The sequence below is a fragment of the Urtica dioica genome, chromosome 12, assembly GCF_054948205.1.
Source record: "Urtica dioica subsp. dioica isolate 48M chromosome 12, U.dioica_male_clone48M_v1_H2, whole genome shotgun sequence".
NCBI lineage: Eukaryota > Viridiplantae > Streptophyta > Magnoliopsida > Rosales > Urticaceae > Urtica > Urtica dioica.
The window spans coordinates 19,537,803-19,565,559 of NC_142767.1; the positions used below are offsets into that span (position 1 = coordinate 19,537,803).

The 27,757-nt window shown below is 33.5% G+C and overlaps 3 protein-coding genes and 1 pseudogene across 4 annotated transcripts; 3 read left to right on the plus strand and 1 right to left on the minus strand.

Moving 5' to 3' along the window:
- The first annotated feature begins 746 nt into the window (after positions 1-746).
- LOC149380021 (receptor-like serine/threonine-protein kinase At4g25390) lies at positions 747-3,100 on the plus strand. Its single transcript, XM_089602665.1, has one exon. It carries the CDS (start codon positions 975-977, stop codon positions 2,910-2,912), a length of 1,938 nt encoding a protein of 645 aa, XP_089458791.1. The 5' UTR covers positions 747-974; the 3' UTR covers positions 2,913-3,100.
- A 6,424-nt stretch (positions 3,101-9,524) lies between these two features.
- LOC149380022 (transcription factor bHLH120-like) lies at positions 9,525-12,445 on the minus strand. 2 transcript variants are annotated; one of them, XR_016294160.1, is made up of 5 exons: positions 11,856-12,445; positions 11,294-11,677; positions 11,126-11,206; positions 10,842-10,979; positions 9,525-10,179 (listed from the first exon to the last, which is right to left on the minus strand). XR_016294160.1 is itself a non-coding variant. In XM_089603144.1 (4 exons), the coding sequence occupies exons 1-4, from the start codon at positions 12,213-12,215 to the stop codon at positions 10,974-10,976; spliced, it is 831 nt and encodes a 276-aa protein (XP_089459270.1). In that variant the 5' UTR covers positions 12,216-12,445; the 3' UTR covers positions 10,565-10,973. The 2 variants fall into 2 exon arrangements, 1 of the variants encoding a protein (XP_089459270.1); XM_089603144.1 differs by lacking the exon at positions 9,525-10,179 and having other exon boundaries at positions 10,565-10,979.
- An 8,984-nt stretch (positions 12,446-21,429) lies between these two features.
- On the plus strand, positions 21,430-22,788 carry LOC149380023 (transcription factor bHLH118-like). The gene is made up of 3 exons (XM_089603498.1): positions 21,430-21,897; positions 22,052-22,384; positions 22,481-22,788. Exons 1-3 carry the CDS (start codon positions 21,634-21,636, stop codon positions 22,553-22,555), a joined length of 672 nt encoding a protein of 223 aa, XP_089459624.1. The 5' UTR covers positions 21,430-21,633; the 3' UTR covers positions 22,556-22,788.
- A 3,334-nt stretch (positions 22,789-26,122) lies between these two features.
- Positions 26,123-27,309, plus strand: LOC149380024 (transcription factor bHLH118-like; annotated as a pseudogene).
- Positions 27,310-27,757: the final 448 nt, after the last annotated feature.

Genomic DNA, 27,757 nt, shown 5'->3' on the forward strand with positions numbered 1-27,757 from the left:
AGAATATTCGCAAAATATTTTGTTTTTTCATTTTTTCAATTGATAGTTTTGTTTAAAAAAAAAAAATTAAAAAAACCGTTTTTTTTAAAGCTACGAAATTTTGATTTTCTATTTTCTTCTATATTTGTAAAAACACTTTTTAAATTTGACTAAAAACTATTTTACGGTTGAATTTTTATAAAAAATTAAAAGTACACTTAATGAGAAAAGCCAAGCACAGATGTGAATGTACGTTTGCGAAATTGCATATAAATTCTAAAATTTTCAGATGATATGATATGAGGATCTTTAACTTCAATCATCATTGATTGCTTGATGTTGTTCTACTCAATGTTTTCCAACCGTGCAAACTGTAACGTCGCATTTAAAATACTGGGAAAATCGAACTAGAGTTTCTTATTATATTGCGTCGTTAAAAACTTAAATTAATGTAATTTTACGTAAACATTTGTAAGTCAAAGACAAAGACCCAAGGCTCGAGAGAGCGTGGGAAACACTTCCCAATTCCCATAGCACTAACCGAGAGGTCCGAGACATTGAAAGAGAAAAACAAAGTGGACTTTCAGGGTCAATATTTATTTATTGTGCGATACACAAAATTACACTAGACATAAATCACGGCCGTGGATTTTGACTCGAAACCCGAATTTTAACAAAACGACACGGATGCGAAATGGGCTCTCTGATATCCAGGCCCTACGCTTTATAAAAGCCCATTTAATACCCAGGGCAAAATCGTCATATTCGAAGAAGAAAAAGAAAGGACGGAGAGAGAGACTACAGTGTCTGTCTAGTCGAACTTGGGGTTGGGGAGGACAAAAAAGGAAAGAAACAGAAAATCTCCCTCCATTTTTTCTTCTTAATCTTCGGTGACGAACAAGTAGAAGAAGAGTTTTTGCTGAGTTGAAGAGAAAATTGAAGTAAAATTAACAAATAAAAAAAGATCACATAATTTTCGTTTTCATGAAACGACCATGCCGTCGCGCTTCTTAAGCTCGGCGTCTCCGTCTCCGACGCCTTCCGCCACCGCCGCCGCGGCTCGCCACCGCCACCTTCCTTCGACGGCGGCGCTATCCACAGCCGTGGCTTTCTCGTTCGTCCTCTTCCTCGTCGTCTGTCTCCGGAAAATCACCAGAAAGCGCACCGCGCCGGAGAGTCCGTCGAAGCCGCCGTATCGCATCCCTTACTCCGCTCTCCGCCGCGCCACCGACTCGTTCTCCGCCGCTCGCCGTCTCGGACAGGGTGGATTCGGTCCGGTTTTCCGCGGCTCGCCGCTCCCGAAGCTCATCCCTGGAGCCTTGGGCGAGATCGCCGTGAAGGTTATGGACTCAGGCTCAATCCAGGGCGAGCGAGAATTCCAGAACGAGCTTCTCTTCGCGGCCTCCGTCGCCGAGTCTCCGTACATCGTTTCTCTTCTCGGATTCTCTTCTGATCGCAAGCGCCGCCGTATGTTGCTCGTCTACGAGCTCATGCCGAACGGAAATCTCCAGGACGCTCTGCTCCACCGGAAGTGCTCGGAGCTCATGGAGTGGAAGAAGAGATTCTCCGTCGCAGTGGACGTAGCCAGAGGTCTGGAGTATCTCCACGGACTCGATCAGCCGATCATCCACGGCGACATCAAGCCGAGCAACGTTCTCTTGGATCTGTCCTTCTCCGCCAAGATTGGGGATTTTGGTTTAGCTAGGTTGAAATTGGATGTGAATAGCCAGATTGAGATCTCCGTCGAAGGCATCGGTAGTGGCGGCGGCACTGTGGAGGATTACGGCTCAGTTGCAGAGGAGACCGAGAGCGTCGCAACCGCGTTCGAGGACTCGAATTTAGCTTTCGAGCTCTCGCCTGATCCCGCGGCGGCCGCGACCGATTCATCTCCGGTGAGCCACTCCCCGGAGGTTTTCGACAAGGCCTCGGCGTCCGCTTCGACGACTCCTTCGCCTGAATTGGTGAGCTCAGAGCGAATCGAGAAGAAGGATTGGTGGTTGAGGCAGGAGAGCGGAGGAGTGAAGGACTACGTCATCGACTGGATTGGAACAGAGATCAAGTCCGAGAAGCCGAAGAGCGGCTGGGACGGAGTAACAGTTGCAGAGAACACCCCTCCGGAAGCTGCCACGAAGAAAATTAAGAAGAACCGGAAGCAGCTAGAATGGTGGATCTCCATGGACGAAGAGACGGAGAAGAAGAAGAAGAAGGAGAAGCGAAGGCCGGCGAGGGAGTGGTGGAAGGAGGAGTACTGCGACGAGCTCGCCAAGAAGAAGAACAAGAAGAAGAAAGCAACCAAACAGAGCCCCGAACCCGACGAGTATTGGCCCGGGGACGAGGACATGTACGCGGAGAGGAAGAAGAGGAATCGCAGCCGCGGCCATAGCCATAGCCGGAGCCGGAGCAGCCTGGACTGGTGGCTGACCGGAAGCCATGACTCCGGCGGCAGCGGAGGAGAGGTCCCACGGAGCGGGGGCGGGTGCAGCAGCACGCCGAGCATGAGAGGGACTGTCTGCTACATCGCGCCCGAGACCGGCTTCGGAGAGAATCCATCGGAGAAGTGCGACGTGTACAGCTTCGGGGTCACTCTGCTGGTCCTGATCGCCGGACGCCGCCCTCTCCAGGTGACGAACTCGCCGGCGTCGGAGTACCACCGCGCCAACCTCCTCTCGTGGGCCCGCCGCCTCGCCCGCGCCGGGAAGCTGGCGGAGCTCCTCGACAAGAATCTGCGTTCTTTGGACACGGAGCAAGCCGTTCTCTGCGTCACCGTCGCTCTGCTCTGCCTCCAGAAGATTCCGGCGAGGAGGCCCACCATGAAGGAGGTCGTCGCGATGCTCACCGGAGAAACGGAGCCGCCGCAGCTTCCGGATCTGCTGTCTCCGTCGCCGCTGAAGCAGTCTCGTTTTCCATACAAGTCCAGTAAAAAGCCGAGATAGTAGGGGTGAGTATTCTTGCCTTGTATAAATTTGAATTTGAGGAGTAAAGATAGTTTATTGCCTAACAACACTTGTCTTTCATTGCTTAAAAGTTTAGTTTTACTTTCTCTTCATGATTTGTATAGACATTACATTGAGTTAGAAATGAAATCACTGCAGCCCCACTTTGGGGTTGGTTATATCTGTTACATGGATTTCAGGAGTGTCAAGATGATGATGATGATGATAAACCTTTTGCTTTTAGATTTTTTGTAGATACATCTATATGGTTGATTTATTATAGGAAAAAGAAGAGAAAAGAGAAGAACAACTAACTTGCTTTTTAACTTTAGAGAATTCTATGCTCTGTCCGCGTTGCTGGCTGCACTTTTTTTTTTGTGGTGGACTATGATGCTTTTAGAAATGTACAGGATAATAAGATAGTTATATAAGAGGAGATTTTATTTAAGAACATAGATAGATTTCAAAAAATTTACTGATGATTATATATACAGTATAATAAGGAAAATTGTTCAACCCTCGTACTGTGGTGATATACACATATATCAGGTATTGATTTGTTGTTATCTACACATATACCCTCGTTAAATGTCGATTAACCTTTAGTTTTCAAAAATTTGAGTTTGTACCTCTTGTTTAATAAAAATGATAAAATTATACCATAAAATAAATAATTACACAATAAATCATCATTTTATTGGCTTTTAATTAATGTTGACTATGATATTTATATTTAAACCTCATTTTACCCTTATTCGTTCGAGTCTTATAATCTCATATATGTAATTTATTTAAATAAAAAACAACCACTAATCTCCAATTTTGAAATCAAAGTAAATTAGAATAGACTCATAAAAGTCATACCTCACAAACTGCAACTTTAATTTCTGGATTTCACGCTTGAATAAGAGATTTTGATGATTCTCGAATGTCGATTTTTATCCTTTTCCATACTTGTGTTCTCCACGATATTTCAGATTTGAGAGATTGTTGTATTTTTTATTTATAGTTTATATAGGACTATAAAGAACGCGTGAATAAGGGTAAAAATATGATTCACATATAAATATGAGAGTCAACATTAATGAAAAGTCAATAAAAATAATATTTTTGACACAATTTTCTATTTTATTTTATAGTATTATATTAAACATAAGTTACAAAATCGACATTTTTTAAAACAAAAAGATTAAATTCGACATTTTACTTTAACACATGGTATATATATGTCTCATATTCCCATATAAATGAGGTAACTTTGATATTAGTGTTTTTTATTATAAAATGTGTGGAAATAATTGGCCTGCGGACCAATTGCAGCGGTGGATTTTTCTAATATTTTCTTTTGCTTTTTCATAATTGCAATATTAATGAAATTCATACAGCTAAATTTATGGAAAGTCTTAGAACTCTAATGTTAAAATATGTTTGAGTGTATAAGTTATTAAGAATTCCTGCCAGATTAGATTAGGGACTTGTAAAAAAAAAATATAAAAAATAGTCAATCAATCAATCAATTTTTTAAACCATCTGGTCTGATCTAAAATACTTTTTGCATGAATTTATTCGGTTCATCAATTCCGCAGTTAATTAATTAACTAAAGAGTTTAATTTACTACGGACTTAGTGGGTTATTTTCTTAATAAAATGTAACTTTGATTAAAATATTAAAATTGGTATCTAACTCAACCTCACCGCCGAATAAAAAGATAACAAACAATTAAATAATAAATAATAAAAAAAAAACGCATAAACGACATGTCGTAGAAAATCAAAACCCACCTTGACCTTTTCGATAGAGCCGTGCTCTTCTAAGAGCTTGGCGAGCTGGTAGTCGGTGACGTTGCGGGGTATGTTTCCGACGTAGAGCCGCCTTGCGGAAGGGGGTGATTACGTGCGGATGGAGGTCTCTTCGGCGGCAATGACGGAAATGGGTTCGGAGAGAGGGTTCGGAGAGTTGTTACTGGAGCAGCAGCGGAGGTGGAGGATGAGGGTCGGGGTCGAAGAAGCTGCCACGGGTGATGATAGTGCTGGTGAGGGTGGAGCCCACCATGGAGCGGCGGCGGAAGAGTCCGGTGCCCCTGTTCGGCGGCGGCCACGGCCATGTCAGAAAGTCAGAGTCGGGCTCTAGCTAGTTTTAATTAGCTAAAGAGTAAACTAAATAAACTTAAAAATTAGTTAATTAACTTAATGCGAGTTTGTTCGGCTATTTTCTTAATTAAATGAAACATAGCTGCTGATTTTATTTAAGAACATAGATAGATTGCAAAAAATTTACCGATGATTATGTATGTATATATAAGGTTTAGATAACATAATAAGGAAAATTGTTCAAGTCTCCTACTACGGTGATACTCAGATGGAAACAGAAATATTTTAGGTGTTGATTTGTTGTTATCTACGTATTGTTATATCCGTTAATAAAATTGAAAAGTAAGGATCATCCTGTTATAAATAAAAAGGTAACTTTGGTATCAGATTCTTGTAAATAATAAAATATATGAAAATATTTGGTCTAGCCTGGGGACCATCTGCAGGGGGGGGGGGGGGGGGATTTTTCTAAACTTTCCTTTTTCTTTTTCATCATTACAATATTAATGAAATTCATAAAATGAAATTTATGAGAAGTCGTCTTAGAACTCTAATATTAAAATAATGTTGATTGTACAAGTTATTAAATATGCATGCCAGATTAGATTAGGAAATTCTAAAAAAAAATAGAAAAACCATCATATATCATCAATTTTTAAAACCGTCTGGTCTGATTATTTTTTAATAGTTTAGTTCAATTCAATTTTTTTAGACCGGTATCAAATGATCTGACTCGATTTCAAATATTTAAATTTCAGTACTCTCCCTTTGATTTTCAACGCCAAAATTAAATCACCAAATTATACGAATCGACTGGACAATGTATACACATCCTATATGTTACATACAGTGGTACAGAAAGACTCTATGATGTATTGATATCATAGTATAGTATTTAATTATTATACTACAAGCGGCTCAGGAATTAATCATTGTTTTGTAACCTGTAATGATACCTCTATGGTGTGTCTAAACTTTTACGTGACACAATAATGGCTTTACTCGGAAACGACCGTTGTGTATGGATACGTTCTCCAACATAGGTTCACGCTTGAGCAATATTTTTGGTTGCAAACTTTTGCATCTTAATATACACGACGTTTGTACACTAAACAATTGATATAGTGTTGAGTCACCACAAGGTGTCGTTTTATGCATTGGGTTATGCACGAAATTTGGTCTTCTAAATGGCCTTGTTCATTTTTGATGAAATGTTTAGTGATTAATCATGACTAAGGCTGTTGTCATCAAACTCCGTTACTGGGTTAAAAAAAACCCGTTTCTCTCTCTCTCCGAAAACCCTAATTTCTTTTTCAACCAGTCTATCCCTTTGAGTTTTGGATGCCGTTACTGGGTTAACCAGGGCCGCGGTTCCAACCCGGAAGGGAGGGCAAATCGTTCTCAAAGGAAAATAAGATGTTGGGTTGGTCGCTGACCTTATGCTTTCGAGCTCCCGCTGCGATGGGTCGCTTATTCAGCGGGTGTCGAGTTTGAAGATGTGTTCCTTTAGTGGGAGGTTGGTAGTTACTCCATGGATGGATGTTGCTCGGATAAGTGGCATCCTTGGTTATGTAGGAGTTTATCTCCGTTTGAGAGACATGGAGTTGCTTCGGCAAATCCCGAGCAGGCCTAATCATACGGTTGTCTTGGTTGTTCTCAGGAGACACCTTCGGCTTGATCTAATCGGTTTAGTTATTGTGTTTTTCAATTTCAGCGGCTTTAGTGACAACTTTACTCAAATTGCCTTGATTGGACTTAGGACAGCTCCGAGACACCTTCAACAAGATTCAAAACTAAGCATTTTTTTTTTGGCAAACTCCGTTGGAGGAAAATATGTCAAGACCGGGCTAAAAAAAAATTACTCTCCCGGTTTAAGGTGGTGAACGTTTTAAATTTGAGATTCTTTGGGGGGAGAGAGAGAGAGAGAGAGAGAGAGAGAGAGAGAGAGAGAGAGAGAGAGAGACGACATGGAAATGAAAAAGAATAGTGATATTAGTTTAAAGTATATGTTTTCTCGATTTTCATGATTCTCATTAATAAGTTTATTATTTAAGAGAAACCATGCACGTACATAAATGGACGGAAAATATAGTGGGCAAATAAATCAATTTTTTGACCAAATTTTGTGCTTAATCAAAATGATGGCTAATTAACTATAATAAATTAAAGGTTAACCATTTTTCAAATTTGTAGTATCAAAATGACTATATAACTAATAAACTTTAGTATTTTATGTATTTTTTGTCGTTGGACCGTTGATTTCATGGCTTTGAAGTGTTATTTTTCTCTACATAATATCTTCTTTGTAAGATTTAAGTTTTCGTGGATTGTTTTTTCCTATTATTATTATTATTATTACCGAGTTATTATAATATCTAACTGTATTTATAACAAGAAATCTGAAACAAAAAATATTGAAAAATGAGAGAGAGAGTTTGAGGAAAATAATGAGTAAAAAAGAAAAAAAAAGATTCAATCAATGCTGCCATAAATGAACAAAATAAATTCGGCAAATGCATTTTAATTGGTTAAAACAACTTCTTGACTATGTAAACAAACTTCACATTTTTGGCTGATTAAAAAGATGATAAGTTTACATGAATATTATTATTTCAACACCATTTTTTCAAAATTAACTATGATCAAGCAATATTTCACGGATCTATTAGTAAATAAGTTTCATGAAAAGGCCAGTCACGAAATTCAACAATTTCGTGACATATCAGTCGAGAAATCTAAAAATTTCATGATCGAGCTTGAACTTTGCGATCAATATGCACAAAATCCTGAATTTCGTGATCGATCTGTCACGAGAATCGGAAAATTCGTGACCAATCTGTCACGAATTTCAATAATTTTTTGACTGATTTCATCCAAGGTATAACTATCTTTTCGCAACTCATTAACTAATAGATCTGTAAAAAAATTGCTTCATGATTAATTTTGATAGAATAGTGTTGAAATAGTAAATATCCATGTAAATTTCCCTAAAATATTTGGTTCATGTAAATTTCCCTAAAATATTTGGTTTTTTATCGTGCTCTATTTTTTGCGTCAAAATTGGATTTTGAGTATGATTTTGAATTTTAAAAATGACAGATATACAAAATAAAACATAGACGAAGTTTATATCGAAAATGCAGGTGATAAATACTATATGGGATGTCTTAAATGTTTTTGGTATTTTGTCTATTTGACAAATACGGTGATTCTCTTAATATATCAATATATTTAAATATTACATAATTATCTAATTTTTTCAAATAATTTTATCATAATTTGACATGAAATCGTGAACAACTAAGAAAAAATAAAAATTATTGTAAATAGTAAAATAGTATGATATAAAGTGTAAAAAAGATAAGGAAAAAAATGGTAAAATGACGTGCTCTTTAGATAAAGTGAGATATTATCAAGAAAAAGTATAAAAAGTGAGATGTTTCCGAAAAACATTTTCAAATTAAGATAGTTCGGATAATTTTTATCCATATCACTGGTACCTTCTATAAAGTCCTTACAATGTTGGACTTGGGCCTCTATTCCAAATTAGTCATTCGGTAAAGTGTTAATTGTCTATGATAGCAATTTGTTATATTTTATCACATGACTAGCATCTTTAAATTTTTTACTGTGAAAATAACATTTTTTAAGTTGTACATACAGTCATTTTTTTTATGCTTAATGAATTTTTTTTAAGTTGTAATACAGTTTTATTGTTCACTGTTTTGAGCTCCATTTAACTTTATTTTGTGTTTAAAATTTTATTTATAAGAAAATAATTATTTACCATTAAAAAATATCGCTATTTTTTAAAGGATTTATAATAGCCTCTATATTAGTAAATTATACCCTAAAACCGTTATTTTTGTAATCTTTCTTATAATAAATATATTGCCATTTTGTGGGATTTTTTTTTTTTAAGAAAATACCAGCTGTTTTCAAAACTTACTTAACAGATAGCATTTGTAATGACACTATTATGTGTTATAAATAGCCGGTAAGAGTGAGGAAAAGAGAGAGAGAATTAGTGAGTGTTTTAAAAGAGTTTAGAAAAGATTGGAAAAACTTTTTCACTCTTGTAAGGGTAGGAAAGTGAGAAATCTTGTGTCAAAGACTCTCGTATTTTATAGTTCTCGTTTTGATTAGTGAATAGCGGAATTTGATCGAAGACTACTACGTCCAATTTTCAAAGTTTTGTTTTCCTTTTGTTGAATCTCGTGTTAGATCATAGTTACTTGCGAATCAAGAAATCTGTTGTTGATTGTGTTTAGTGCAATTTGTGTAAAATAGGCTTTCACACGTATCAGCACATTATTCAAAGAAATCTAAAAAGTAAAAGCTAGTACTGGAGAAGTGAAATGTCAATTGGAACTTAAACATGCTAGAGTTAATAATTACAATAAATTAGTTCATCACAACTGAAAAATTGTATGTACATATGAGACAATAACAAGTACAATGAAGAAAAATAACTTCATATATATATATATATATATATATAAGTGATTTAATTGAGATCAACCGTAGAAGAGAGCTCATATGTAGTTGTAGAACATATATGTGTACCTAATCATAATTAAACTTTCAATACTCATATTTCATATATATCGATTTTATTCCAACTGGTAAATACACAAATTCTGCATATGGTGAGAGAATCCGCATATATAATCATCAGTATATCAGTGCAACTGAGAATCACATCATCTCTATATATGTACACAGCCAAAACACAAAAACAATGTCGATGAGATCGATTTTAAAAGACAAACTAGGTGGTGGCTCAAATCTAGGCGCTTCCAAAAACATTCAAGCGACCTTATTAGTATAAAAAAGTAATTACGAAATAATTGAAAACAAAATATTCGTCCAAATTATTAAGTAGCGCATAATAATAGAGATCATCCATAGTATCGATATTAGTATTCAGAATAAACCACCCAACAAGCTTTAGACTTGTGACTTACTAGAAACAACGATATGTACTTCAATTATACATAACTGAACTGCACTTTGACCCTTTACAGCATAATTCGGGGAATAGAAAATCAAAGAAAATAATTCAGGATCCAATGATCCATTACATTATTAGCTTGACAGATCGGACAGAATCAATCACTTTATCCATTATCACCAATCTTCCAGGCTAGCTAATATAAAGCGTACACATTACATGCTACCCAAACAAAAAAAAACAAAAAAGATTTTCCAATTAAACAAGATAACATTATAATGTCGATCGCCCAGCCAAATCAACTATATTGTTAAAAAAATTAGATTGCATATGTGATATTTATGAATGCGTATCTTCATGCACGTGGTACACTACTTCATGTGTCATTAATTCTTGTTTTTGAGATCCTATAGAAATTTGATATAAACTATGAAGCTAATAGCTAAATGATGTCATTGTTGGTACAGATTATAAAATATAAATAAACATAGAAGAACTAATCCATTTAAAGGATATTGCTGTCCGCAATTGATCATCTCAAAGAGGAAAAAAACCGGCACAGTGATTATCTATACCTAATTGAATAAAACATGATTTTCTCATATGGAAATTCTAGGCGACTTACTGAGAATTTAACCTAATTAAGAGATTTCGATCTATATATTGTTTAATTTAGAGAACTTTGTGTCTTGGGAAAATAATGTATTTGTACCCTTGTGAAACCTTATAAAAACTGAAGACGCTTTTTATAAAGACATGATCTGACACTCCATACTTCCTTACACTAAAAAAATATATATATTTTTTAATAGTATTCCTAATCATTTACAGAAATTTAATTATAAGACAACTCAATATACTTCAAATAAAAATATATAACTTACCTTATCAATCCACTACAGAAAACAAAATAGAAGAAAAGAAGCTTCTAAATCTGCAGATGCCGTTTTCAGAAAACAGTAAAAACTTGGCTCCATCAAGTGGGCGAAAGATGTCAAAATGACTTTTTTGATGAGTCAAACCTAGGATCAACACAAACATAAAAATGTCAGATTATTATGACAGTGCAACATGCAATACGTCAAACTTACTATTACTTGATAATAACAAGCATTTAATATATATATATATATATATATATATATAAATATATTCATATATATTATACTCTTATGTCCCGGCGACGCAAAATCACTTGATTTAGCTTCTGTTCAAGCGCTGAAGCATTGATGGACTCTCTTGAACTGGCCTGTATAGAATACAAAGTTGAAATTACAAGTTTCACAGTGACACAAGAATGATAATATATATGAACCCTAAGCAACTTAATAAATACCTCTGAGTGAATATTGTAAAGAAATCTTCCATTCACTTTCGTTGAAACACAGCTTACTATGCTAAGCCCTTCTCCGAGAAGCACCTCCAAGACCCTGGAGAGAGGTAAATTACCAATATAGCCCTCTTTACAATCTCCGGCGGTAGCTATTCCGATCTCAACTCCACCACAGCAAGGATGGACTGTCAACCTCCACGGCGGCGGAGTAGAGATCTCCGAGCTCTCTAATCCGCCGTGGAGGTCGGTTGACTCGGCATTTGAAGAGCCGGGAAAATCGAGTTTTATTAGCTCGTCTCTCTTAGCTCCGAGCTCTTTGATCTTTAATTGGAGGATCTTTATGTACCTTGCCGCTTCGTGGATGTGGTCGGAGATCGAACGCTTTCCCTGAAAAATCCATCACATATTCCAAGGTACTTACCAACTGAGCAATCTCCTCTTAATTTTCAAATCGTCTATTGATTCCATAGGCCTAAGCATAAATTAGAAGGTAAAAGTAGAAATATAGTTCCATTTTTTTTATTTAGGTTTTTTTTTTTTTTTTTTTTTTTTCATTGTTAATTACCTTGATAAACTGAAGTGGGAGATGTGACCTAAGTGAAGCATGAAGTGAAGCCATGTCTTGTCTCCTTTGCCTCTCGATGTCTCTGTGCTTCATCTTCTTGTTCTTCTTGTCTTTGATGTCGTTAGAGCTTTGAGGGTTGTTTTTATCATGGTTATTATTATAATTATTATTATTGCTCAGAGAAGGGAAGAGGTTGCGGCTGGACCGTTGGATTTGATCAGAATCATGATGGTCTTGATCCAGAGGAGCAGAATCATGGGCAAGATCAATCAGATCTTCTATTGAGATTGTGCGCTTTTTGTTATCAGGATTGGGTGAAATCTGGAAGCACAGCTCATTGCTTTGGTGTAAAGGAAACATATCTGCAAGAGAGAAGAAGAAGAAAGAGAAGAAGAAGAAACGGAAAAAAAAAAAAAAACAATAATAATAATAAATAATAATAATAATTTGATGGTGGTTTCCTGTATATGGTTGAGTAGTGAGAGGGGGGTCAAAAGGCTGGGGATATGTTTGTTAGGGTATGTGTAAGAGCCAGAGATTCCCTCAAAGCTCTTCACATTTGAAAGATGAGATAGTGAGTGACCTCACCCTCCAAATATTTAATTTTAACCTCTATTATTAGAATTTATAACCCTTTTCTCCTTTGGCTTTTAGCACTATTCCCACCTGCAAACGTTAGCCCCACTAACTCATTTTGCCTTCGCATTTAGTGGACAACCCAAATTACTCTCTCTCTCCCCCTATATGTAAATATTTTGGAGAGCCTGATTGACAATTGGGGATTAAAAATATTATTTTATAGTTTCACACATTTAGAATTTTTTTTTTTCTTGACGTTTTATAATCCATTTTCTAATGGAATTTGACTAGTATTTTGTAATCGTAGAAATTTTAATCATTATATAAACTATATCAAAAAATTGGCTACGTAAGCCATCTAAGCTATAAGAATTGTAAATTAGCCAACCTTTGGTAAATAATTTGTAAATAACCAACTTGCATACGTGGCAGCCTATTAACTACCTAAAATATATATTTGGTTGTGTTAAATAAGACTTTTATTAATCTGTTAATAAGTTTACTTGACTATTTATAATAAATTAATCAAAGGTGAACTATATCTCAATCCACTATATCCATGTGGCTATATAACTTAATAATCCAAACTATATTATAAGTATTTCATAAGACTATTTTACACTTATACTTTGGGCCTTGGGTATCTATTTTTTTATTTTTTATTTTTTTATTTTGCATTGTCAAACGACGATCCATAACTTGATGTCAATCGACAGAAATTTTATAACAAAATTGACTACTTGTACATTTTTTTTTCCTTCCCAATATGATGAGTTCGAGAGGTCATGAGAGTAATCCTCATCAAGGCGTTGTAAGTAGTTTTAGACGATATAAACGAATGTATATTTGACTTTTCTGCTTAATTCTATGTAAGTAAAGGGATCAACCACGAATTCTCGTTTTCTTAATTACAAATATGTTTTTACCTTCCTTTACTATAATTCTTGTGACATTTTAAGCATGTAAGTACACAGTGACTACCAATTATTAGCTGCATGGTCGGTCACATACATTTCCAGATAAAAAATTAAATTAAATGTGCATGTTATGCTAGAATGCCAACCTAATTGGAAACCACCCTCCGTCTTTTAAATGCCATTTTCAAACCAAATATTACAGTGACGCGTTTTCTTTTTGGTTTTTGAAAAAGGTACTCAAAGTTATTGTAGCCTCGATAATATGATCATTTTCCTGGTTATTTTTTACCCACTACATTAAAGTAATACTATATTCAATTTCTGCACGTGTTGAATTTCAGTATTTTACCTTTTAACTTTTTTGAAGTTCGACTTTACACGCCTTATTTTGCGTTTTTATCGTGGAATCGGAACGGAGCACGATATGGTAGCTCGACTTGACTTCTGGTCAACGAACAAAACAATGACCCTAGTCGCCAAAGGAACAGTTTGTTTAAACTAAAATAAAATCGATTATTCGAAGATATGGATATTGGAAAATGCTTTGTTGCTAGGATTTGTTTATTTTGTTACTTTAAAAAAGTGACAGGACCAAACATTTATAATAGTACAGCTAAAAGTTCAAATAAGAGGCCAAAGTAATTTGTTTAATTTCTAAGCATACTATATATTTAGTGAAGATATTCTCCTTCTAGCATATCTTCAGATTCCGGACTTATTATAAAATATATATCCGTGATACTGTTCATTTAGAAGATCTTTGGTCGGAGAAAGTACGATATATTGCAGGAAAAACCGGCCACCACATAGAATCAAAATCAAAGGTTTATTTATGTTATAACAAGTCCATGCTTTATGAGTTGGACTATCGCTACCTATGAAATATGTAAAATATATATATATATATATATATATATATATATATATATATATATATATATATGCACATACATAGGCTCTATCTATGCGATGATGATCAGTGTAACTGGATGTAGGAAATGATAGCCAGCCTAACTATACCAAGAGCATAATATAGAATACTTTTTCTAAGTCATGGACGACGCAGCTGATTGTAACGTACTGTGAATTTTCTAATTATATGGCTTTGATTTCGCAGCAATATCAATAATTATTTTATCAAATACAAAATATATATATATATATTTAAAATTTTGTAGTATAAATAATTAGGGAGATTGTTAAAATAAATTACAAATGAATTATATTTCCTCAATATTTCTTTCTCTTTTTTTTTTTACTTTGTAATCTAATTATCATTATATTGATTTAATTTCGTATTTAATTTTCTTTATATTGATTTAACCAAGCCCAAATATGTCACAACTTGGTATTACTAAAAGTTGACAAATTAAAGTTATAAAATTTTGCAACTGCCACATATGTTAAAATTTTCAAATTTCAAAAATAATTTGTGCTCGTAAAAAGAAAAACTAAGACCAATCAGTAAAGCTCAGTGACAATTGGTATAGATAAGCCTAAAAAAATGTGACAATTACGCTATATTATGTCATCTTTATTCCAAAAAAAAAAAAAAGCTATATTATGTCATCAATTTTATGTGTGTCGTATTACATGCATATAGAGTTATAGACCGACCAACAATCACCGCATCCGCAAATTATACGATACACATTCTGCCAAACTACTTAACAAAGGTTGGTGCAGATTCCATGCAACACCTTTAATAGTTTAGTAGTACTTCCATCCCAATTAATTTTAATGAAACTAGATTTTGAGAATCCTTGAATTTATAGTCCATCGTAAATCCTCATTAAATTAGAGAAAATAAAGGATACTAACTCCCCTTAGTTAAGTACTTCAAAATTTGAAGTTGGTCCTTCTTTTTTTTTTTTTTGAAAAAGAAGTTGGTCCTTAGAATGTTTCATTTTCTACCAATAAAATATAGGCTTGTGAAATTATAACAATATTTCTTTTATTATTGGCGACAAGAACCAAATCTCTCAAAGATATGATCGAGAGGACAATAATACAAATAGACATATTTTCAATGAAATATAAGAAGCCGGGAAAGGTGACCCTCACTTCTCAACTGTTGACCTCGTCAAAGTTAAATTGTTAAACGAAAAGCTTTCTTCTTTTTTTTTTTTTTTTTTTTTTTTTTTTTACAAAATTCTTATTATTTTTTAGGGTACAGTGGCTATCTAGCCATATGAAACGTTAGAAATTTTGAAATATCCAACGTTTCGTTAATTTTTTGTAAATAACCACGTAAATCTATTTACGCTATCAAAATAATAGAAAATGCAGAGTAAATTTCTAGTAAATATGACTATTTACGAAATATTTACAATAGTTTTTGGCTATTTACGAAAAATTTACAAAACGTTGGTTAAAACGCAAATGCTTATATGTTTATGTGGCTTATATCGCTAAATTTTTATAACAAATTGGTATCAGGGTTACTCTAATCTTTTTCTTCATTTGGAGGGGTGGGGTATTTTGATAATTAAGCTAAAAATTCTTGTTTCGTAACGTTGTTATTCAACAAAATGATAAGATTAGGATCTAATTATTTAATTAATTACAAAAATTGTGAAACAGTTGGGCCCGTCTCTCGTTAATCAAAATCAAACACTTGTCCCATTAGAAGTTGACCTAAATCTTGATGCTCACTTATCTATGAGATCACTTTCCCATTTTCTTTTTCAAAAACCCAAACAATTTCTATGGTTTTACTTGTTTCAAAAGATCCCTTACCCCAATTGTTTTGTATGGCGATGAGACCTTATGTCTGTATTTGAGATGAACTTTTATTCACAGGGAGAGGGAAAGAGTTCAAACCCCATAAAATAAAATGTAAAAGAATCTTCAATGCTAAAGTTTAATAAGTATTAATTATAGGAAAAAGCTGGCTTGCCACTATAACAAATATTAATGATTTAGTTGTGCGACCGGGGATAAAACCATAAATATAATAAGGGGTGTTATGCTGTCATTTTTATTATGAGAAAAATGACTCCTCAATCGCTAAAACAGTAATTCAATTATAAAATGACATCATAAGACAAAAGCATAATTCAGTCAAACGGGCTGAGGATCTTCTTGACCAAAATCGATGGCCCGTAAGCATCCGTGCACACCATTTTATGATGGCACGCGCCATGCGTTATGCACCATGCTTCACTCGCCATGCACTATGCTTCACGCGCTTTGTGCCAAGCTCCATGCGCCATGCTTTCGAGATCAATATCCTTTGCATACCTCACTCACACAAATCATAAGGGATGTGAGTTTCAAATGTCAGAAATCTCTCAACTTTCAAACCTCTCTAAACTTTCATTCTTTCTCTCAAACTCTAAAATAGCTCTCAAACTGAAAAACGTAGAGAAAATATACAAATTACTCTCTTTCATTCATCAAATCCTCGCTCTACAATCTAGAATCGAGATGAGCGTCGGAGCGCGTGTCGGGAGAAATCTATGATCTGCAGCTTCTTAGCTTACTTTCTTGTTTATCTCAGGTGACGGAGACCGGAAAATCGAATTTTCGGTGTAGAGAAGATCAAGACCGAAAAACTGACTTTCTAGTGAAGAGAAGATCAAGATCGTAAAATGAGTTACCAGTGAAGAGAAGATTATGACCGACAACCACTGTCCTTGTTCTTATAGATATCCTAAGGCTCTTTAGAAGTTGTGGCATATCAGATCCGCTTTTTCAAAGTCACGGCCCTTTCAAGCCCGACGTGGAAACAACGTTACAATATCACCAACCCGTCGTTTTCTTGACTTTCCTAAAACTCTTTTGAAGTTGTGGCATATTGGGTCCGCTCTTTCATACGGCCTCTCGAGCTCAACGGAGAGACGAAAAACACTCTAGTGCACGTACGTGACATCTCGGGTCCACCATTTGCATTGTCACGTGCACTCTTGAGTGTTGATCTAGAAAATAACATTAACAAGGTATTAATATCCAAATAAAAAAATTAAGAGGAAGAGGGCTAATAAAAAAGTAAAACAAACAAAAAGTGAAAAAAAATTGGAGGGACTTGGGTCTATTGATTGATTGATTTTATAGCCGCGATCGTGGCTAGCGGTGTAGAATGTATCTTTTATCGTGGACCTTTTTTATTTTTATTTTTATTTTTCTTAAGTTAAAATAATAATCTTTCATGGTTTAATGTGTTTTTAATGGAGTTGCCCTATTTAAAATGTGTTTTCATCAGTGTCGCTCAGAACTTTGCACATGATGTGCTACCATTGGATTATAGTGTTGAAATTTTTACGATTTGAGGCCTTTACTCTCGATATATGGAGGAGGTTGGTGTCGGTACGTGTAGGCATTCTACCCATTAATTTTCAAGTCAATATTTAAGCTTGTTTAGCCTAATAATCCTTAAACTAATACTTTTGAACCAATGATAGAATCTATCACTTAAAAAATTTAATTAAAATATACATACACACACACACACACACACACATATATATATATATATATATATATATATATATATATATATATATATATATATTATATATGCCAAGAAATTAAATAATTTTATTTTTATAAAAGGAAAACTATTATCCGGCCATAAATTGTTAAAAGTTGAAATTTTGGATAGTTAGAGTAAGATGTTGTTCAAGAACAACTTTGAAATTATAAACACGTTATGTAAAGTTCTAAATATTTGAGTTATTTAGGTGTTAGAATTTCATTGAAACAAAGTTTTATAATTAAATGAAAAGAACTTAGTTCTCAGAAATCCATATTTCTCAAAAAATATGTTTAAGGCTAACCATCAAATATTTAAATTCAGAAATATGAAACAGATAGTTACAATTTCTATTTTTTTTAAGTCCACTTATCGAAACTGAAATGTTTTAACGGATTCTTACTTCTCATTGCATTTGCAAACATTGGAGTTAAAATGAATGAAAAATTAGTGCTCAAAGTGTATTGAAAAACATCAAAAATTCTAAAGGAAAATAGATGTGTTGTGAACAAATGTACGTGTACATGTAAAAGTCTCACTTAGAATAATTATGTAGTTTGTAATGTCTACACTTCTACATATAATGAATTTAAAGACATGAAATTTAAGACGTTGTCTAAATCATAAAATATTTATTAATATAATACTCTAAATTTTCACATTGACTTTGCTAGTTGTTTGGAACACGACTCTAATGAACTTTAATGTTGACTAAGAGTGGTAGTGTTATCTAGCATTTTCTCGACTAAGAATTTGGGTCACCAAAGAATAACTCTATTTTGTAGAGGGCATAGGGCAAACAAGTCCAAATCCACCACACGAACATGCAGCGCGCCGTTATCGTCCATCCGTCGGGTGGGTTGGACTTACTGTGGTGCAATATTTTGGGATATTAATTTTCCTTCATTATGTTAAATCCCTTAAAATGTTCAAAGCATTTAATAGGTTGTAATTATGCTCTATGAGTTGGTTACTAGGCTGAATGGGTACTTTTCAAAAGCCATCAACACGTTTTTATGGCATTAAGTTGTCATCATGAGACTGGAGCATGAGCTTTTCGCATGAGAAAATCCTATTATACTTTCCTCTCAATTCTCTCTCAGTGATGTTAACTTCTGGCATATGTTTAAGTTCATTGGAGTTTAATGGTGATGTTTTGTTCATTTTGTACATCGTTGTATCTTAAGAAGCAGTTGTACATATTTTTCAACACCCGATAATATAGTAATAACGCTGCAAGAAAATCGTCAAAAGACCCTCAGAGTTCTTCATTTCCTTCTTTCTATACCCTTTTTAGTTTAATCCAAGTTTTATTTTATATCAATTATTTCGTGGTCTATATTATTATATTAATTTACGTCTATTATTTATTTAAATAGTATTATTGCAATTTGTCTTTTTTATTTATTTCTGCCTATTATTAACAAATATGGCGAGCATATATACCTCTCGCCAACAAAACCGACTTATAAAGAAAGGGATCATCACATGAACCTTTTTTTTTTAAACCAAAGTTCACTACATTAATTTCGGAAAAACTATCTAAGAGTTTATTTACAATAATTTTTAAAAAAAATACCATGGGAAAATGCATGAGATGAGAGAACTAGAGAAGATTAGCACAACTGTATATGTGGGTCGAGTTGAGGTCCATATGCATCCAAAATCGCAGACAGCCTTGGATCCGAAAGATAATCTTCAAATATTTTGCTTATAAAAATTTAAAATATATATCCAACAGCTTTGAAGTCCAAAGATATCTATAATAGGGATATGTATCACCTGTTTTTGTTTTCTTTTTGTCATGAAAAGATATCGGAGCAGCTAAGCTGCGTAATAAAATAATCAGTTATATCCTGTAATGCGCTAACATTATTCGTAATGGATTATGGACTCCATTTGTTGATAAACTATTCATAAGAAGATCTCCTGTTGATACTGCTGGTGTCTTAATGCTCTGTAGATGCTGATCTTAGTACCAACTACAGTACCTAATAATATCTAATAATTAAATATGATAAAATTAAATAAAACCAAAAAGTTAAATTAAATGTATATTAATTACAAGATTACGGCTTCCGAAAGGTTGATTAGCTCATATATGCTTCATTTATTTTACGTTACTCATGCTCTTGGTATCAACAACTCATATTATACCAACTTCATCGCCTATCTAGTCCTGCATGGAAATTTGTGTAAAACATTTTTTCAGAGGGTTTATGTCAAACATTTAATTTAACTCTAGCGCTTTTTTTTTTTTTTTTTTTTTTTTAGTTTTTACAATATTACATTTACACTAATACAATAATAAATAGAAAGTTATTAAACATTTAATTTCAATTAATCGGATATATAAATAGGAATAAAATATTTTTTAAATATATATGTTTAATTTCAAATTCAGCTACCATTATTATATAGTAGTACAAGTAATAAATGAAACAAATTAGAAAAATATTCCCAAGTTAGAATTGAAGCTGTATTACTATGTAGCCATACCTTATATTATTAATATCTATATATTTATATGGGAACGCACGGTTGACTATTTTAATTAGCTCAATTAAAATATTAGCCAGGTCATAAAGTATCTTGATATCATTTCATTTAACTAAAGATTCTTCATTACTCAATCTTCTCATTGTTATTAAGCTCGCATAAAAATTCATCACGAGTTCAGCTTGATTTCAAACGAATTTCAATCAAGTGATACATAATTTTTTGAAATAACATTTCTCTAGCTACAATTACTAGCCTCAGAAAACTATATTAAAATCCCTTAACAATTATTGTCAATTTTTTAAACTTCTAAAGCTAACTAATTTACTTCAGAATGGTAAAGCACGACGAACGAGAAACCACGCGAACGTAAGAAATTTAAGGTAAAAAAATGGCTTAGAAGAATTTTTTCGAATATAGAGATACATAATTTTAGAATAATTGAGAGAGAGAGAGAGAGAGAGAGAGAGAGAGAGAGAGAGAGAGAGAGAGAGAGAGAGAGAGAGAGACTTCCTTTTAAATTTTCATAAATACTTATAATATGTTGGTAGGGAGAAAAAAAAAAAAAAAACTAATAGCATATGTGGGTTTTATTATTACTTAAAAAAAATTAGATCTTTTATTTTTCAAGGGGATTGGGCTGGTAAATGTCCTTATTTGCATTCCCCCGTAAAAATTGTCAAGGGATAGAGCCATAAATTAAGATTAGAGGGTGAAGTATAAAAAAAAAAAAAGCATTATTGGGGTCAAAATTTTAATTTTTTAAAATATTAAAATTATTTTTTATTCAAAATTCTGTTGATTCATAACCATTGAGCTAATGAAAATATTAATTTTTATCATTACATAAAAAGGTCTATAAGAATAAATAGATAAAACAATATAAAGTAGTAATTAATTATGTAACAAAAATAATCAAAAGAGTTAAACGCAAAAATGAAAAGAGTTGGAGTGGCTGGGGTTCTGTGGGTCCCGCCTCTGAAAACTTTTATTATACGAGCCACTTGTTTAAAACATAAACAAATAAAATTTTATTAAAAAACAAATAACAAATATAGAAACAGGTCGTTTATTAGGAAATCAAATGACAAATTTTCTCGAAAATTGAAATCTATGGCATATGCAAGATGCCAAGATCTCCCCTTCCCAACAAACTCATCTCCACCTTATTTGCTTTCATAACCCTAATGGAAAATTAAGGTTGACGAGAGCTTATATTATTGGGTTTAACAACCCATTCCCACCCAAAAAAAAAAAAAAAAAAAAAAAAAACATAGAATAATGTTCAGGAGCGGCGAAATTTTCTGCCATGTCTTTTCTTCTACTTCCCACCAACAAAACACAATCCCACAAGATCTCATCAAAACCCACTCGTGCTAATATTTCTGAACACTACTCAACGATTCCCGCCACCAATTATTTGTGGGTACGGACACAATTATTGGCGACTAACATGGACGACGAGACTAATAAGAAGAAGACTAAGCACCGAGAAATCGAAAGGCAAAGAAGACAAGAAATGGCTTCCCTTCACGCAGACCTCAGATCCCTAATTCCCCTTGAATACATCAAGGTATATATATATATATATATACACTAAAGTTTAGCTAGAATTTTTACATTATATCCACGAAATTTAAATACCTTCGTGTTTGGGGTCCAATTGATTATTAACACCCTAAAGTAATTGGATTTGTCTTAGGAATAAGTGGTTTGGATTTTGTCAGGGAAAGCGTTCGATGTCAGATCACATGGACTGTGCGGTGAATTACGTCAACCGGTTGAAGATCACAGTCTCGGAGCTTAGGGCCAAACGAGATAACCTAATGAAAGAGTCTGATTCGAGTCTTAGTTCAAGCGATTTTAGTGTGAGCTCGTGTTTAGCGGTCCACGGTTGCTCGGTCGGCGTTGAAATCCTCCTGAATGGTTGTAGGTCTGATGGACATGGTTTGCCTTTATCAAGAGTTCTTAGGTTTCTGCTCGGAAAAGAGCTCGATTTAGTCAGCTGTGTCACAACCAAAGTGTCCGATGAGGGTTTTTTGCACACCATTCAAGCTGAGGTACACACAAGTACACATATATAGGCGCATATATATATATATATGTATATATATATATATATATATAATTTACTATTTTGTCTATTAATTTGACAGGTTCCTCAAGAAATATGCATCGATTTTTCCGAACTCAAACGAATTTTAGATGAAAGGATCTCATCAAGGAAGTGAATTAGTATTGCTAGTTTCATACTTGTGGTACACAAAATTTTCTCTCTCATTTTCTTTTACTAGAGAATTTAAATTCCAATTTAGTCAAACCTATACATGTTATTATCATTCCTGTTATACATAACAATGTTTTAGTTTTTTTAGTGTGTGTGTGTGCGCGCGCATTCACTTAATTGTTTGAGTGTGTGTATATCTATCTTGATCTTATATGAAAGGGTTAAATTTATACATGAGTTATACATGGTCTCTCTCTCTCTCTCTCTCTCTCTCTCTCTCTCTCTCTCTCTCTATATATATATATATATATATATATATATATCGTTTGCAAAATCAAGCTGTATAGTACTCGAAGTTGGAGTAAACTTCTGTCATGAATCATGGTCATCACTACTTCTAATGACATATGAGTTAACGTCTCATAAGAAATGCCCATGACTTTCAAAGTAGTAACCACAACACGGAATGATATTCACATGAATTTCAAAGTGTTGTCACGATGTCATTAGTATAATTTTTTTTACAACCTCAAGCTATAACTGTAGATGTACTACGTGTCATGCATGCTAGCATAGCATGCACACACATAGGCCTACACACACATCTTACATAATATACGAGCACATGTGTGTGTTTGAACTTTGATTTGATCAACAATGATTTTTTTTTTCCTGTATATACTCAGAAATTGTATACTTTCCTTTTATCTTACATTTATGAGGAGTGACCGGGGTGTGGTTACTTATTTTCCTTTTATCTCGGTTAAACATATTTCTCCTTCTTTTGTCTCTGCGCTACTAAAATATGATTACGCTTTGCCTCTGGATTATACATCTAGACTGGTGTACATATATATTAACGGTCAACGCGTTATATTGGTTTTTCTTTGTTCATGGTTCAACGTAGAAGCAGGACCTTTTGTTGTATGGAAACTTATGTCTTTAAATTATGTGCATATTTTGAATCACGTATTAACTAGGATTGAAACCTGTACAAGCTTGTATCTTTATGTCATGACTTTTTTTTCCCTCTGTGCCTGATATATATAATCTGAAATCGTTTGGATAAATAATGGATTTTGGGTGTGTTCAGATATGCAATTATATGTTGATTCTTAGCTACTTTTTTATTTTATTTTATTTTATAAGAAAGTATATGTATATATTACGTGTGAAATTTGTTGTCATGGAGAATAATAGAATGTGTGCCATAATAGAAGGTGTCGAGATATGTTTGTTCTTTTTCCTTTAAAGGAGAAAATTATTGCACTACCAATACTTCATGAAATTGTTTCGTATGCATTAATTTTGTTTGGGAATTATTAGGCACCCACACAAGTTAGTTCAGAAACTTTATCAAATACCAAATACTTTAAAAGTCTTCAAGTATGGAAGATGGCTCTCTTGTTTCGACCCATCCCAGTCTATTACAAATGAAAATTTCAAAATCAGTATGTGGTTTTTCTCATAATTTTCGCAAAATAAAAAAAATCATCGTAAATCTGATAATCAAGATTTTACTTAGAAAGCAAAAATCTTTGGAATTATTAGTAATATAAATTAATCACATATAATTTGAAACACTTAGATCTCTAATAACATATTAGTGATAAGACAGAGTTTAGTTACAAAGTTTATTATTTATACAAATAAACATTTGAACCTAAATCTAATAACATCAATACACGTAGTTCTCGTGAGTCACCTTCTCAGGGCCAACTTCATCAGATACGTGTGCGAAGGAATGAACACTCGAGAATTTGTCTCAGGCCACATCAAGAGTAATCGAGTGCAGTTATTTTAATCTTCATTGCAGAAGATGTTGATGTAACTTTTAAAGAGAGTTGACTACGTGCATGTGTGGAATTAATCTATAAAAAAAAGCTAATCAAAACAAACACGACGCATATATAATTATTTTTTGGAACCTTTGGTTTCTATTACTAGTCGCATAAGCCCATGAGCATAAACCGAGATAAAAGAATACCCCTAGAAATTGCAACAAGAGACTTGATTGATCTTGCAAGCGATCTTCTAGAAACTACTAGACAAATAAAACAAGCTGACATACTGATTGGAACGAGGACGTAAATATGCTCCTGAAAATCTTATCTTTACACGTTAACTGTTTTCAAATCTTAAATAACATAGTTAAATTCAAAAAAATTTGGATAAAAATATATTCAACTTACCAAAATTATTTATCACTGACTGTAATTTTTTAAATTTTTTTGTCTAATATATTATATATTATACAATCTCGATTCATATTTGCTTTATCATTAATAGTATAATAGTTTCTTATAGATAGAAGAGCACTAATATTAAAACAATTCCAAATAAAGTGCACTACCTAAAGTCCATTGCTTGATTATCAGATTTTCGTACACTTCCTAGTTCCTTCACAATATTCTAACCACTGTGTATATTATAAGGCAATATAGCACTCGATCATCATAGAAAGAAAAGATTTGAAACAGCTAAGCCAATTTTGTGTCATTATACAACTTTAATCTAAACACACATATAACAACATGCATTTTTTTTCCCCAATCAATGAGTTCATTATATAAATCAAGCGAATAATATTATCCGTGGCACCGATCTGTTGATGTTGCTGCTTCTCTGCCCAAGATTATTGCTGTGACCAAATCTTGTGATAACCATTCTTTAATTTCTCAACTTTCATCAAATATAGAAACTTCTAATTAATTTTTTTATGAGTCAATGATTAATACAGACATGTGCATCGGCAATATAATAATTAGAATATCGTTGATTTAAAGTTTGTTTAGTACATATATATATATATATATATATATATATATATATAATATCTAAATGTACGATAATATATATTAGCTTCTTAATAATGAAGGAAAGTATCATGATCTGACATCCCGGTTAATATTTAACTCTAAAATATCAAGGAAAGTATAGCCAAATCGAACATAATTTTATTAGGTCCCATCTTAGTCATAAGTTATTATGATTTATCGCCACTGGTCCTTTTAAGAATGGAGTATTGGAGTGAGTATTGCATTCAACAAATTTAAGGATAGCCCAACCAGAATATTAAAGAATATAGTTAATAGTTTTGAGTGACTCACATGTGAATTATCGTATATATATTGTGTACAAGTATTACCATCAAAGTATTATTATATATAAGAGCAATGCTATTCACAAGGGAACTTAATTATATACTAGCAAGCATTAAGTCACCATAAGATACATAAGAGCTCGGTCTTTCTTTTTTATGCTTTGATTTAAAACACTAGAATACTCTTTAAACTATATACATGAGCAAAAGTGATGTTATATTTATATATGTCAAGTAACATTAGACATAAATATTGTTCATATCAAACAATGAATGCACAGCTTACTGCATTACTTTTACAAGTAACATTATTTGATGCTGTATTCAATACGAATTTTCCATGTCCTCTCCTAACTTGTCTTCTAGCAATCAATAAAGGATTTTAGTGAGAAAAGAAAAACGCGGATATAGTTCAATATTTTTTTTTTTCAAATATAGCTCAATTTTAAACTTGAAGGCGCGTGTGAAATGACAATTAGCAACCCAGTAAAATATTGTGGTATGTAACAAATACATTATTTTAATGTGACACATTTCTCAAATATCCTTGCATAACACACGACACCATCCAACAAAGGGGTGTCTATGTTCTTTGTTAGCTTCTCCTTAAGATATATAAAAGAGAAAGGTGAGAGAGGCATACAAAATATAAATAAGGTTTCATAAGCTTTTGATATTCTGAGAATCTTATATAATTATCACTAGTCTTGTTTCAATTATTTCAAAAAAACAAAAACAAAAAACTAGTCTTGTACTCTTGTTACGATGTTTCCTTCTAAAGTAAATAAAGCGATATGAGCTGGTAACCAAAATCTCCTCCGATCCCCACCAAGAAGATTTTATTGACCAATTATTGGGTCAAACACCAGAGACACTTGTGGATCAAGAATAATCATCAATATCCCATGAATAAAATGGGAAAAAAAAATCAGCGATTAACAACAAAAGTAGTGATAGAACTGAAGACAATACTCACCATGGTGATAATGATGATCGTGAGAGAAAAATCATGCTCAGAGACAATGAACGATAAAGAAGACAACACTTGACCTTCCTAATAAGTAATTCACTCAGATCTCTCCTACCTCTAGAAATTAATGATCAAGGTTCTTAAACTCTCAATATAACCCTCTTTTATTTTTATATTAGGGCTTTGTGTCTTTTATCAGGTGTGGATGAATATTTAGGATTTCGTGTTACACAGAGAACACGTTTCGGCCTCAGATCACATGCACGTGGTTGTTAATTACATAATCCATCTGGAGAGCAGGATCAAAGAGCTGAAGAGCAAGAGAGACGAGCTGATCAGAAATTCAAGTGGAAGCTGCTCTGAGAATCATTGGCTGCTAAACTACTCCGTGGCAGTTAGGCCTTGTTTGGGTGGAAATGGAATAGAGATTGAGATCATGAGTGTGCACTTTCCCCTATCAACGGTTCTTCAAATATTGGTTGAGCAAGGACTTACTATTGTGAGCATATCTTCAACTAAAGTCAATTTCAGTCTGATTCACACCATTCAGCCCCAAGTGCGATATATATATATATATATATATATATATATATATATATATATATATATATTAATTGTTTATCATTTACATTATTGGCAAATTTTGCCCAATGTTCTGCTTAAGAATACATTAGTATTTCAGTAATGTACTTAAGGAAATATTCATTTTAACCTTTTATGAGTCTTCTTTGGTATTAATTCTAAAATTTATACAATTGTTTGAGAAGTTGAGCATGAAAGGTCTAGTATTGACTTGTCGGACATCTATCAGAAACTGAAACATATCATGCGCAGCTCTTCCTCGTGACTAATTTGGCTTGACAGTAATTATCTCCTTATTATAGGGATATCATTATGTAGTATTATTTGTGGAGCATTGGTATTTATCCGGTGATACACTAATGCAGGTGTGACTCACCTGATGACGTGTAGGCTCCACCTCTTCTCTCGCATCAACAACGGTGACTACTGATGAAAATCATTTTTCGTTGTTTGTCGCCTCATTATTTTGCTGATATTTGATTGATCAAGTTAGACTTTTGGCATGCTAGTTAATACAATTTATATATATTATTGCATTTTTGTGAAATTCC

Bases quoted from the DNA above. Each gene is read 5' to 3' on its own strand.
- LOC149380021 (XM_089602665.1), top strand. From the start codon at position 975: ATGCCGTCGCGCTTCTTAAGCTCGGCGTCTCCGTCTCCGACGCCTTCC.
- LOC149380022 (XM_089603144.1), bottom strand. From the start codon at position 12,215: ATGTTTCCTTTACACCAAAGCAATGAGCTGTGCTTCCAGATTTCACCC. The intron at 11,678-11,855 runs GTAATTAACAAT...TGGATTTTTCAG, and splicing joins TCCCACTTCAGTTTATCAAG to GGAAAGCGTTCGATCTCCGA. The intron at 11,207-11,293 runs GTATTTATTAAG...TATTCTATACAG, and splicing joins TTTACAATATTCACTCAGAG to GCCAGTTCAAGAGAGTCCAT.
- LOC149380023 (XM_089603498.1), top strand. From the start codon at position 21,634: ATGTCTTTTCTTCTACTTCCCACCAACAAAACACAATCCCACAAGATC. The intron at 21,898-22,051 runs GTATATATATAT...GGATTTTGTCAG, and splicing joins TTCCCCTTGAATACATCAAG to GGAAAGCGTTCGATGTCAGA. The intron at 22,385-22,480 runs GTACACACAAGT...TTAATTTGACAG, and splicing joins TGCACACCATTCAAGCTGAG to GTTCCTCAAGAAATATGCAT.